The sequence below is a fragment of the Pyrgilauda ruficollis genome, unplaced genomic scaffold (genome assembly GCF_017590135.1).
Source record: "Pyrgilauda ruficollis isolate IOZ18807 unplaced genomic scaffold, ASM1759013v1 scaffold87, whole genome shotgun sequence".
In the NCBI taxonomy this organism is placed as follows: Eukaryota; Metazoa; Chordata; class Aves; order Passeriformes; family Passeridae; genus Pyrgilauda; species Pyrgilauda ruficollis.
The window spans coordinates 1612124-1625338 of NW_024530710.1; the positions used below are offsets into that span (position 1 = coordinate 1612124).

A 13215-nucleotide genomic window follows, 5' to 3' on the forward strand; every position below is an offset into this window, starting at 1 on the left:
ATTTTCAGGTTACCCCCCCTCACACACCCGTATTCCTTCTCGTTCCAGCCTGAACAGTCACAGATCTCTCAGCCTTTCCTCATTTGGCAGCTCCTCATAGCTCTTCTCTGGACTAACTCAGGATAGCTAATTATCTACCCTTCCATGTTTTGGAGGCCACAAGTTTTGTACAAAGTCTGCAAGAAAATCTGGGGGTTTTCTGTGGATTTATGTGTTTAGTATTTGGATTTTTAATGATTTCCTTATGTGTAGGATACTTTAGCATTTTCTTTTTTCCTTGTCTGAGATTCCTTGAATTGTCATTCTGTAGTAAAGTGCACTAAGTTTTGACTAAACACCTTTCAGGGTCTCTTAAAATCTGCAGCTGCTGAATCCATATTGTTGTTAGCCAGAATATGACAGTTTTATTTCTGAATTATAGTTTAATGATAGTAATTAGAAAAAAACATCTCTTAATTAATGGTGTGCATATTTTCCATTTTTAAATTGCACCTATAAACCATCTTTAGATATACACAAACTTTAGGGACATAGTAAATATTATTTTGACTTGCAAATGTAATTACTGAGCCTGAAAGCAGGTTACAAAAAAAGGAATATAGCATGAAATTTCACAGCATTACTTTTACTGAGTATTTGCATCATAGATTAAAAAATATGTAAATCTATGAAGTGGTCTGAACCTTTAGAAATTTAAATATGAAATCTTACTAGATATATACATTGCCTTTAGATTAACAAAAAAATCAACTTGGTCAAGTCAACTTACAGAAGCTTTTCATTGCAGAAAAAAAAACAGTAGTGATCTCAAATCCTCTTTTTTCTTGTACACCATCAAAAGTGTTCTTTAATAAATTAACTTGGATAGACCATTTTAAAACTCACTGTGGAAGTTAGCATGTTCTGGTGTCATGGAAAGCAATCTGGCCAGCAAAATTCTGTTAACTTCTTGAAGAGGAATAGAGCAACTACCTTAACAATCTTTGTACAAAGTCACTGGGACATTGAACATCTTAAACTTTTACCAATCTTTATGTATATGAGAGTTTTTCTTAAGTTTAAAATAATTGACCTGTTAAGGTTCATACTTTTACACTCGTTCTCCAAATTCACATTGCCTTGGAGAATTCTGTACTTAAAGCTTTTAGGTTTTATTGCTTTGATTGTTGATGAGATTTGAAGTAACTGAATGCTTGTGTTACATAATCTACCCTGCAGTGTTAGCAAAGAAGAGTGGTTGTCATCAGAAAATATACCTTAAGAATAAACAGACACAAGTATTTTTACAGGGAAGAAAGTAATAAATCATTGAAAAAAATAATTTCTAAGCAAGAAGAGCCATTGAGATGATAAGAAGATTAATGGGGGCCTACCATCCTGTACCATGACACAGAAAATGGGAACACTTCACATGTACTCCTGGCATTTCTTACAGCCTCTCAGGTGGCTAATGGAACACAGTAGACAAAAGCAATTCCATTAGCACAAATTAAATAAATGTAATAAATTCTTCTCTTCCTATTGTTGTCAGCAAACTGCTATTACGCTCAGGATTGCAGAGAACATGTAAATTGTCCTAGGATCAGTCAGAGTGGCATTTGGCTACATTTTGGAATGTCAAAAAAGTCTTACAGCAATGTGTTGGACTTGCAAGTTTCATGACTTAAGTTCTGCTTAAGTCTCAAAAAAGAATTTTCACTGGCTTCTCTCAAGGACCTTCAGATCCTGGAGGAATCTCCTGTAAATCTCTCTGACCATTTTGAGGTATGCTACACCCTTAATATTTCAAGAATAGGTTACTGTAAAGAATCATAGAATCAGTTAGGTTGGAAAAGACCTCTAAGACCATCAAGTCCATCTGTTAACCCAGCACTGCTAAGTCCATCACTAAACCATGTCCCTAAGTGTCACACCTACATGACTTTTAAATCCCTCCAGGGATAGTGACACCACCACTCCCATGCACAGCCTGTTCCAGTGCTTGACATGTTTGACAATCCTTTTGATGAAGAAATTTTCCCCATTATCTCATCTAAACCTCACCTGGAGAAATCTGAGGTCACATCCTCTCATCCTGTCTCTTTTTACTTGGGAAAAGAGATCAACCCCCACCAGGCTACACCCTCCTGTCAGGGAGTTGTAGAGAGTGGTAAGGGTTCCCCTGATTTTCCTTTCCTCCAGGCTGAACACCCCCAGCTCCCTCAGCTGCTCCTCAGACTTGTGCTCCAGACCCTTCACCAGCTCCGTTGTTCTTCTCTGGACACAGTCCAGCCCCTCAATGTCCTTCTTGCAGTGAGAGGTCCAAAACTTGACACAGGGTTTGAGGCGTGTCCTCACCAGTGCCGAGTACAGCGGGACAATCTGTGCCCTGGCCCTGCTGACCACACTGTTGCTGATACAGGCCAGGTGCCACTGGCCTTCTTGGCCACCTGGGCACACTCTGGCTCATGTTCAGGCAGCTGTTTACCAGCACCCCCAGGTCCTATTCCACCTATATGACACCTACTTTTACATCTTCTCAGTACAGGTGGATGTTAGAGTCACTGATGATCAGGCTAGAATAGAATAGAATAGAATAGAATAGAATAGAATAGAATATTTCAGTTTCATGGGACCTATAACAGCCTTCTAGTCCAACTGTCCGACCACTTCTGGGGCCATCAAATGTTAAAGCACATTATTAAGGATATTGTCCACATGCCTCTTAGTTACTGACAAACTTGGGGCATTGATCACCTCTCTAGGGAGCCTGTTCCAATATTTGAACACCCTCTGGGTAGAGAAATGCATCCTAATGTCTATTCTCTGACTTCTCTGGTCCAGCTTTGGACCATTCCCACATGTCCTGTCAATGGATCCCAGGAAGAAGAGCTCAGCATCTCTCTCTCCCCCTCCCTTCCTCAGGAAGTTGTTAGAGAGCAATGAGGTCACACCTCAGCCTCCTCTTCTCCAAACTAGACAAAACCAGAGTTCCCAGCTTCTCCTTATAGGACATACCTTCCACCTCTGAAGAGAATGATGTGAAACCAGGTCTTTAAAGAAAGAATAAAGTTAAATGCATGCACTACCACTATATTCAATGGATTCACATTTCAACAAAATGCGCGTGGCTGAAAGAAGCCAATGCAGTATTCCTCTTTTGATGCATCATAGAAGATGCTGGGATGTTTTACACAAAACTCACAAAACAATTGAACATATTAGTCACTTATTACAGCAGCTGAGGAAGGCAAATTTTCAAATCAAATGCAGCTCTGAAATGCATAAAGATGTGTGTGGGTCACCACAGACCAATGATTAATTTAGTGATGGAATGGGTATGATCCTCATTCCCAATCCCTAGCTGAAATCTGTGGTGAATATTACTCCTTCCTCTAAAAGAACATGCATATCTGCATATTAAATTATACTCAGCACATGTGGGATGATTTCTATGTCAATTATAACCCTGTCTAGTATGCTTATGAAGCTTACTAATATTAATAAGCATTGGAGATACTTTCCCATATGACAAGAGGATCATAGGATGAAAGAATGTGTATATCTAGATCTTCTCCCATTATTTGAACAACTTCCTTGAGATCTAAGTAATTTATTTACCTAAAATCCTAGCTCCAGAATTGTATAACCTCTGTTATTTGTAATATCATGTAATATGATTTAGTTTTTCTGTGCTGATTAATTTTCCTGGTTTTTTACTATTTCTTCTTTGCACTGTGGTGATAGTTATGGATTTATGAATGAACCTTCTAGTATGGCAGACCTAATGCAAAGAACACAGAATAGATATCTCCCTCCCTGAATAGTTCTAAGGTAAATGAAGCAGGAGAGTTTGAACAAAGGAGAAATAGTATAGTGCCTAAAGATTAGATCCACCAAAAGACAAAAACTTATTTTAAAAATTAAGATTAAAATTAAGGTACTATTGAATGCTTCCATTAATTTAATTAAAGAAGAATTTCTGTATTTTTTAAGGGAAAGGAAAGCAAAGATAGAGGAAAATACAAAACTGCAAAGTAATGATTAAATCAAAATTGAAAAATAAAATTGAAGTAAAAAATTATATTATTGAACCCAGACATGGGGGTACTGTTATCTAGATTTAAACTAATGCATCATATAAAATTATAACACCAACATCAGACTATTTGGAACAAGTACAATTATTTGTTTTGCTTGTGGGAAAAAAATTGGCTTGTGTTAGTTTTGATTTTTTTTTACACTGATATACTTCAGCTGCTCCACAGACTGCAGCAATGGTTAATGAATGAACTTCATAGCCTTCTTCTGTCCTCTAGAGCTAACTGCATGAAGCCTTGCAGCAGGAGAACCTGGCAAATGAAATAGTAGCATTTCTTAAAATAGTTGCTAATAAATACAACTCGTATGACAAGACATTCCTCGGTCAGCCAATGGCTGCCTGCCTTGCACTTCATCCTGTGTACAGTTCCTGATATTTCTGTTCTAGGTTAGGCAGCACCACACTGGTATCTCTGTCAGCAGACCTGGCTGTTTGGAGAGATAAGCATGACAGAGCTCGTTCAGAGAGATTCCGGAGGAGCTGGATGTCTACGTTTGTGTTCTCTTTCAGAAGAACTGTGGATTCACAGCAAAACTTTCCCTAAAGAGAGTTCTGAGAAGTAATCTTCATGGTTCACCTAAAAATCCTAATATCTATGGGATTCCTTATATTACATTCTGTGGGCTTTAAATCAAGGATCTAAATGAAGCTGTTGGAAGCCTGTAAGTAAGTCAGGTCTTAATAATATCACTTAGAAAAATCTTTCATTTCAAGAAATGCCAGATCCTCAGGATTTTTTGTGCTTGATCACTTTTGATGATCCAGGTCTCTTCCATCCTTGGTTTGAATGACTGAGACTGCTAACAAAATGCTCAAGATTCACTGCAGCACTAACCCAGTGATTTGCATTCATCTCCCTCCTTGGGTCAGACTGAAACTCTACAGTCCTTTCTGCACTCATGATAGGTACAAGCTGCACTGCACCAAGAACAGAGCAAGTAACAGAACTTGTCTTTGCAAGATAGGCAAGATGAAGAAAAAATGGCTCATAAGCCACAAAGCAAGGTCCTTGAGCCTCTCATTTGCAGACACACAACCACTAGAGATTAATTCAGAGGCCTGTGTTGAATGCCACCATACTCTTACAGATCCTTACACAGTATGCAAAAAGACTCTGCAACTACGAAAGGCAAGGAATATGTCTAAAACCTCAGTTTTCCCTAATTTCTCTTGGTTTCTCTGATTTAGAGAATCACTGTAATGTTTTCAGCACTCTGAAAAAGAAGATTCATCATGTCAGAAAGGAGATCAGACTGTACAGTCTGTACAGACCTGTGTTCAAGGGAATGATTTAACAACATTATATAGAACACTAAAATGTTGAGCAAAGACACCTCCAGTGATGAATTCCATAATCAGTTGGTTACAGAGCCAGGATTATTATTTTTTAGGTTTTTTTTTTCTTTTTTCACATTGAATCTTAAACTTTTATCTTGACAGAAGAACAGTTGTGCTAGGAATGTGCTAGTTGTGCTTTGGAAATTCTCTGGTGAGGTAAGAGAGACCAATTTCAATCCCCTCTAGGGAAAAGGGATTCAAACATTGGTCTACCACATCCCAGGAATATTTTCATTACCACATTTGTTGCACAGAAGAAGAGCACCATAACCTTCTCTATTGACTTTGACATTGGATAGGTGCTGTGTGTGTAATGCAACTGCAAAGTGTGTTCCAAATAGAACAGTGTTTGGACGCTGGGTAGGGCAGACTGCCTGGTAACTTAAACAGAGAGTTATTGAGGCACTTCATGGGATGCACAGAAACAGATGCACAGTTAAGGGCAAGAAGGCTATACTTAAAGATATGTGATCATATAGTCACAGACACACTGAATGCATGTTTGGAAGGGACCTCCAGGATCATCTGGTCCAGCCTTTCTTGTCAAAAGCACAGTCTAGACAAGACGGCCCAGCATCCCGTCCAGACAAATCCTAAAGATGTCCAATGTCAGTCAATCAGCCACTTCCCTGGAGAGATTATTCTCATTGCAAATATTTTTCATCTTGTGTCCAATCATAATCTCCTCAAGAGATACTTTTACACATTACCCCTCACCTTTTCTATAAGAATCCTTGTAAGAAAGGCATCTGATCTTTGTTGCCATCCTTTAAATACTAGAGGGTGAAAATGTCTCCCCTAAGCTTCCTTTTTCCAAGGCTGAAAAAGCCCAGTTCTCTCAGCCTTTTCCCATACATCAGGTTCCCCCCTTCTTTGCTCATCTTTGCGGCCTCCTTTTGGAGACTGTCCTACAGTTCACATATTTTTTGTATAGCTGAACACAGTATTCCAGGCCAGGCAAATGTTGAATAAAGTGGGATCATGACTTCTTGATCTCTACTGGAGATGCTCTGGTTGATGCAACCCAACCTCCTGCTGGCCTTGTCTGCCCCAGCTGCACACTGGTCACTCATTCAGAATTTATTGTCCATCAGGACCCCAAGGTCCCTTTCCATAAAGCTGCTTCCCAGCCAGGTAGAGTTCAGCCTGTTCTGCAATCCTAGATTATGTTTTTTAGATGTAACACCTTACACTTGTGCTTGTTGAGCTTCATAGGGTTCCTGCTAGCCCAATCTTCCAGACAATCCAGGTCTTCCTGCAGGGAGGCTTCTCCTTTCCTTACTCAGTTTGGGACCATGGACAAACTTTATAAGGGTACTCTTGATCCCGTCTTCCAGATCACTTATAAAGATATTAAGCAACGTTAAGCCCAATATCAATCCCTTGGGGACCCCACTTGTGACAGGCTACCACTTTGAAAAGGAGCCACTTGCCACCACCCCATGGGTGCTGCCTTTCAGCCCATTCCCCACCCTTAGCACTGACCACTTGCCCGGACCATTATACATTTGCGTGCCTACAGGAATGGAGTGCCAGGCAAGAGCTGAGTAAGGATTTTCAGATTTGGAGTTTCCATCAACCCAAGTATTAATTTAAAAGCATAATTTATTTTCTGTTTACTAAATTTTACCTTTTATGTGAAACACTCTAGTTTATCTCATGCATAGCCAGATATTCTGGAAATAATGAAAAGGAAAGAAGTTGCTCTACCCTCAACCTTCCCTGCCTTCTGGAAAAAGACTAATCCCTTGAACAGCTCTAGTTTTGCCTTCTTCTCTTTCCTATTCCCATGACATCATTGAAGTGTCGAGAAATGCAGTAAGAAGCTGAACTGGAGATGTTTATCCCCTTCAGACTTCTGTACAGGCTAATAAGGATCATTCAAACATGATCCACTGTTAACTGTGAGCTGTAAGTGCAGTGCTCTGGTATGTGATTATTTTGCATTAGATGTTGCTGTTTTGGAGCACATGCCTCTTTCTAGGCCATGAAAAACAACAAACAAGCTTGGTTTGTTTATTACAAACCATTGAAAGTAACTCAGAAGTGTCTTGACGCAGAAAAAATGTCATATCAAATCTAGCAAGGTAAGTTTTAGTGAGAACAAGCACACTGACTGTTGTAAGCTGAAATTCACTGATGAAAGCAGGTTTCATTCATAGTTTTGCCTGAGTTCCTACATATTGGAGGCAATTAATAATCAAATTGTAAATATACTTAGTGCATTTGCCCTACTTAGCACAACAATGATGCAGCTGCTTCAGAGAAAAGTGTATCCAATGTTAATCTAATTAAGCTGTGACCCACTGATACTGGTCAGGTGATATTACAGGATATAAAAGGAAAGCACTTTGTAATCCAGTCTAAAATCACACACTCAGTTTATAAGTCACCACAAAAGACTATGGCAGAAAAATGCATAGCAAATAATGCTACAAAAGCAAGCATTCTGCTTCTCAAATGGTAGCTAACTTTGAACTTATATTTTACAGATTTAATAGATTTTCCACAAACATTTAGAAGAAATTTTGAAGAGATGAGTGTGTTTTTGCATATACTCATATACTGATATCTCTGATCAGATTTTGGAAAACATGCAACTGAAACATGCATGCAAAAGCTGTCAGTTTCCATTGTACAGTTACACAGATTTATCTCTGTAAGGCTCCTTGAGACTTCATAAATTCTGCCTTTCCCTCTATTAATAACACAGAGAGAGGATCTGGGGAAAAATAAGTGACGAAAAAACTTAATTCACAGAACTGCCTAGGCTTGGAAATATAAAGGGAAAATAATGAGTTTACCCAGTCTTAATATTACCCACTTTAAGTTTATTTCTAAATGTATTTTTAGAGTTTTATTTAATACGCATAATTTAGGACTTGATTCTTTAAGGTATCCCTTATATATGTGATTTATAATGAGAGTAGTCTTACTGACTCTGGTGGAATTTGCTCATGTGAATGAAGAGTGCAAGGCCAGAGAATTAAAATCCAGAGTATGTGTGTAGCTTACATAATTTCAAGCCTGTCAAAACTCATGTCTATATTATCATCTGCCTATGTTACATAACATGAAGGAGCTCTGAGTTGTTTGTTCTTCCCCATATGCCTGAAACACATGTGGTCTTCAAAATTTCTGATTGCGTACATTGTCACCCAGGAAAAAGTAAAAATAAATGCAATACAAATAAACCGTTCATTTTGGGGAAGGTCAGAGACAGACACTACCCCAGCATGGTATCTGTCCAGGAACACAAATCCATGACTGCACTTGTTTACCAGTAAGATCTTTCATTCTCATTTGCCTCCTGACCCAATCTTTAATCAGTATCAGTGCAGCCTTTACCTAAGTCACGGTATCAGTCTCTTTTTCATGGTTCCCCTCAAGCTGAGCAGCAGCACATTCCTCCGCATTTCAGGCTGGAGTCAGTTTGGTTTAAGAGGGATCATATTCCCCCAGAAACACTCAGGACTTAGAAAGATTGAAATTAGCAAGTCTGTGTTTGTGGGTTTGTTCTTATTGCTTTATGAAAATCTAGTTTCAAGCCTTTGCCTTTCTCCTTCACCTTTTTCTAGGATGCTAGGGAAGAAAAATCAGGTGATATCTTAAGTGTTACTACAAGCATAAAAGGTAAACAGAGAGAATTATTTGTATTAATTATAATGCATGAAAACTAGAACAAATAGTGGACCAGGCAGCAGTACTGCATGCTTGTATGCAGCATAAGTAATACTTTGACCTGCTTGTAAACAAACTCATCAGTAAAAACTAAACTTAATTAAGAGGTTAAGGGAAAACACATTGAAGCACTTGATTTTCCTTTTGTGTAAACTGTTGCAACTTTATAAGTTTAGATAGATGTATGGCTGATTTAGATCTGTGTGGCTGAGAAGAGGATCACAACCATTTTGCCCACGGATGTTACTGGGTACAGTACTAAATTGACTCAAGACAATTTTTTTTTTTGTTGTTCAAAACTGAATTCAGTATTTTCAACTGTATGAAATCCAGATTAAAAAAAAAAAAAATCAGTAGAAAACCCATTATTGGTAGCATGACCAGAGTCTTACCACCTATTTTTTCTTTCATTGCATACTTTAATTCCTGGGTTTTGTCCGGTGTAAGCGTCTGTCTGCATCCTGAGGCAGAGCAAGATGCTCACAGATATTGCTACATAATCAAATAGTTCATTTAGTCTTGTAAAGCTTCTTTGAAGGGAAGATGCTGTCTTTTACCTGAGGAAATAAGCCTTGTGATAAAAGAGAATATTTTGTCTGCAGGAGGAAGAAATATTTAGATTTCTACATAACCTTGATGACACAGTCATTTAAATTATCTGTCTTCACCTGTGTAGCAATAGACCTATATCCTTCATCAGCCTCAAAAGCCTTCATCCACTAACCCTCGAGAGGGCTCACCAGTCCTCTGCCAAAAGCAAGAAAATGGTGCAACGCTAGAAAGTGCCAAAGTAGGGCTGTGCCTCACCTGGGCACCAGGTCCGGCTCCCCGGGGCCCCGGGCCGAGCCCTTGCCCGCCCTGCGAGGGGCGGCCCGGGAGGGTGGGGCCCGCGGGGTCGAGGCTGCGGCGGGGCGCAGGGCCGCGGGCGGGCTCGGTCCCCGCGGGCCTCTGCCGGGAGCCCCTAATTCCTGCGGGCCTCTGGAGGGAGCCCCTAATTCCCGCGGGCCTCTGGAGGGAGCCCCGGTCCCCGCGGGCCGCTGGAGGGAGCCCCGGGGCCGCGCCGCCTTCAGCACCGCGGGGCGGACAGCGCTCGGAGCCGCGCTCCGCGCAGCCCCCGCGCTGCCCCGCGCTGCCCTCCGCGCCCGAACCAGCGCCTCCCCGACCCCTCCAAGCTCCTCTGGCACCGGGTGGGAGCCAGTCCCGGGGCGGGGAAGGGTTCGGCCTCTCTCGCAGGGGCTGGAGGCAAAGGGCCGAAGCGGCGAGCTGTGTAAAGTGTTCCCTGGGCAGCCGGTGTAAATCAGCACCGACGTGTGAGAAGCTGCGCGGCGGATCCTGTTAAGGAGGTTTATATATGTAGTTCATGAAGGCAATCATCTGGCTGGTAATCTCTCATTGTGCACCGCTCAAAGGCAGTTTGTTCACACAACTGGCTGCAAAACAAAGATACTAGTACCTCTCCTGGGAAATGTCTGTGGGAAATGTGTGTGTTGTGTGTGTGTGTAGCAGCTAAACAGCTGTGATACTGGTGCGTAATGAGATAGCAGCACATTACTCATAGCTCCAGGAGAGGACATGGAAGTAAATTAAGAAATCAGCATAACTCACACAGCTTTTGACCCATCACTAGCAGCACCAGCAGTGCACAGGAGTAGGACATGGCATGCGGCTGCAGTTCATTCATCAGCACATCACCAAGGGCTGGGCAACAACTCTGCCACAGCCTAATTGTCTCCTGTCCACAGGGCTCAGCCAGGCACAACACACCAGGGCAGCTTTTCCCAAAACAGGGTGAGCCCGATCCCTGGGACATGAGGTCAGGCAGCCCACAGCTAACCAGTGCATGTAGTAAGGGCATGGGCAGGGGTGGGCAGGGGTTTCAGGAGAGCCAAGGAAGGTAGATGTGTCCCAATAATCATGGACATCAAACTTCCAGGTGGAAGATCAGTCACTTCCCAGGTGTACATCCCAACACTCATATAAATAACACACCACTAGCAACAAATTCCTCTGTACCCTCCCGCCTTTCAGGATTATCTGACAGTATTTCCACTCTTTTCTCCCTGATTCCATGGAACAAGCCAAATGGAGATGATAATCTGCTATGAAATATTGATGGCACTGAGACGTGACAATCAGGAAAGGGAGGGAAAAGGGAGCAGCAAGAATCTCCAGGATTAAGTTGTCCTAGTACACACTATTTTCTTGCCTTGTAGGGATACGGGGAGTTTGATATATTCTCACTTTACTGTGGAAGAAATCATCTGTGTGTGAAGTCAGGTGAGACCTGGTTTTAAGCCCTCAGTGGTTTTAACCCCTGACCAGTGCCTCTCAGCAGTCTGCACCACACAACACTCCACCATGTAACCAGCACTCTGTCCTAGACATCACTTGTAAGGATTCGGCACAACAGTTTGCCCTTTGACCACCAGCAGAAAAGGCTTCTTAGTGTCCTCTAACACAGCCCAGGATCACACACCAAATCTTCCAGGGAAGCTTTGCTCTGGCTTCACTGAGGTTTCACTGGTTTCTCCTTGCAAAAGAGCAGCATGCTTCACTCCTGTTTTCCCATAGCCCAGATCAAGCTACCCTTCACCTATAAAAGTACCAGTTGCCCCAGCAGATTCAGAGTTTAAAGGCATGAGCAGTAAAATGGGAGCACTGGGAGAGTTTGGCCAAGGCAGAGTCATCACAAACCCCAAACCACTGCTGGAAGTCAGGGAGGGGAATAATAATTACCCATCCTCCCCACTTGCCTCAGGAGTTTTTCTCCTCAGTACTATTTCAAGAGACAGCAATGTAGTGAATAAAAGCAAAGGGGACAGGGTGGTTAGAAAGTCCCAACCCCCAGCTTGAGGTGAAACACTGGGATGGGCAATGGGAGACTGAAGAAAAGGAGACAAGAAGGTTGATTTTTGCCTATGAGCTCCGCTCCAGGTAATGAACTTCTGAGCACCTGATTAAAAGGGAAAGGATCTTTTGGGACATCCCCCCACAACTCCTCTCACTCAGTGTGATGGAGAAAGAGGACTGTTCCCACCCTCTCCTCACCACAGTACCTGGTTGAGGGAAGTCACGGCAAACCTGGGGATAACCAGCTGCATGACGAGCTGCAGGACAGAGGTGACCAGTCCAGCCAGGATGGCCCAGGTGAGTGGCAGCGGGAGCATGCTGTAGGTCGCAAAAAGCGTGAAAAGCACATAGCCAATGCCGTCCCCAAGGAGGCCACAGCCCAGTCCTGCTGCCAGAATTTGTGTGGCCATGGCCACCCAAGTGACAACACCACTGTACTGCAGGTAGGTGTATGAGGTCGTGTCCTTCCTGACCACCACTAAGGCACAGATCACCACCTCAATGCCAGTGAAGAAGCCCAAGAGGATGCCCTTAATGGGGTCCATGGGAGCAGAGGCCAGGGTCAAGTGGAGGAACAGTAGGGTCAGCTTGGTCAGCACATCCAGGATGTTCATGACCACCTCAGATTTGCGCCGTTGACCCAAGAAGTAGCGCTGGTAAAGGCGCTCTAAGTCCCGAGACTTAAAGGAGTTGCGGAGAGTGGGGAAGATCACCCCGCGATATGTATAGCCCCAGTTGAGGAAGAAGTCGGAGTTGCTGGGGGCACAGTCTAGGGGCAGAAAGCCCAAGTCTCCGCTGCTGCTTGTGCCCTCCGGGAAGACTTTGGTGCCTCCGTTGTTGTGGCGCTCGCTGCTCAAACTCCGTCCGGCCGACTGCCGCCGGAGGTGGTGCGGCGGGTACGGGTGGTGGTTGGGGCAGCAGGTCTCGTCGGAGCTGAAGCCCTTGCCCCCGCCGCTGCTGCTGCCGCCGCTGCTGCTGCTGTGCTCCTGGATGAAGCGCTGCTCGGTGATATGCCGCACGGCCGTTTGCCACAGCAGGCGCTGGGGTCTGCCACTGCCGGGGGGAGTCCTGTTGATGGTGTAAAGTTCATCGCTGTCGCTCAAGCACCGCACCTCCGAGAGCTCCATGGCGGTGACTGGCGGGGGGCAGAGCACCGGTCACACGGGCGGAGGGATGGAACCGCAGGAGAGGAGGGAGGGGATGTCGAAGGGCGGGTGGCGGCGGCGGGGTGGCGGTGCGGGGATCACATTTATAGGCAGGTCCCT

General features: G+C 43.3%; 1 protein-coding gene across 1 annotated transcript in view; it reads right to left on the minus strand.

The window, feature by feature from the left end:
• The window catches only part of ADCY8 (adenylate cyclase 8), a 116411-nt gene extending 103334 nt beyond the window's left edge, over nucleotides 1-13077 (minus strand). Inside the window, 1 exon segment of the mRNA XM_041488084.1 lies at nucleotides 12157-13077. Coding sequence (XP_041344018.1) covers nucleotides 12157-13077 — 921 coding nt within the window.
• Between the last annotated feature and the right edge of the window lie 138 nt (nucleotides 13078-13215).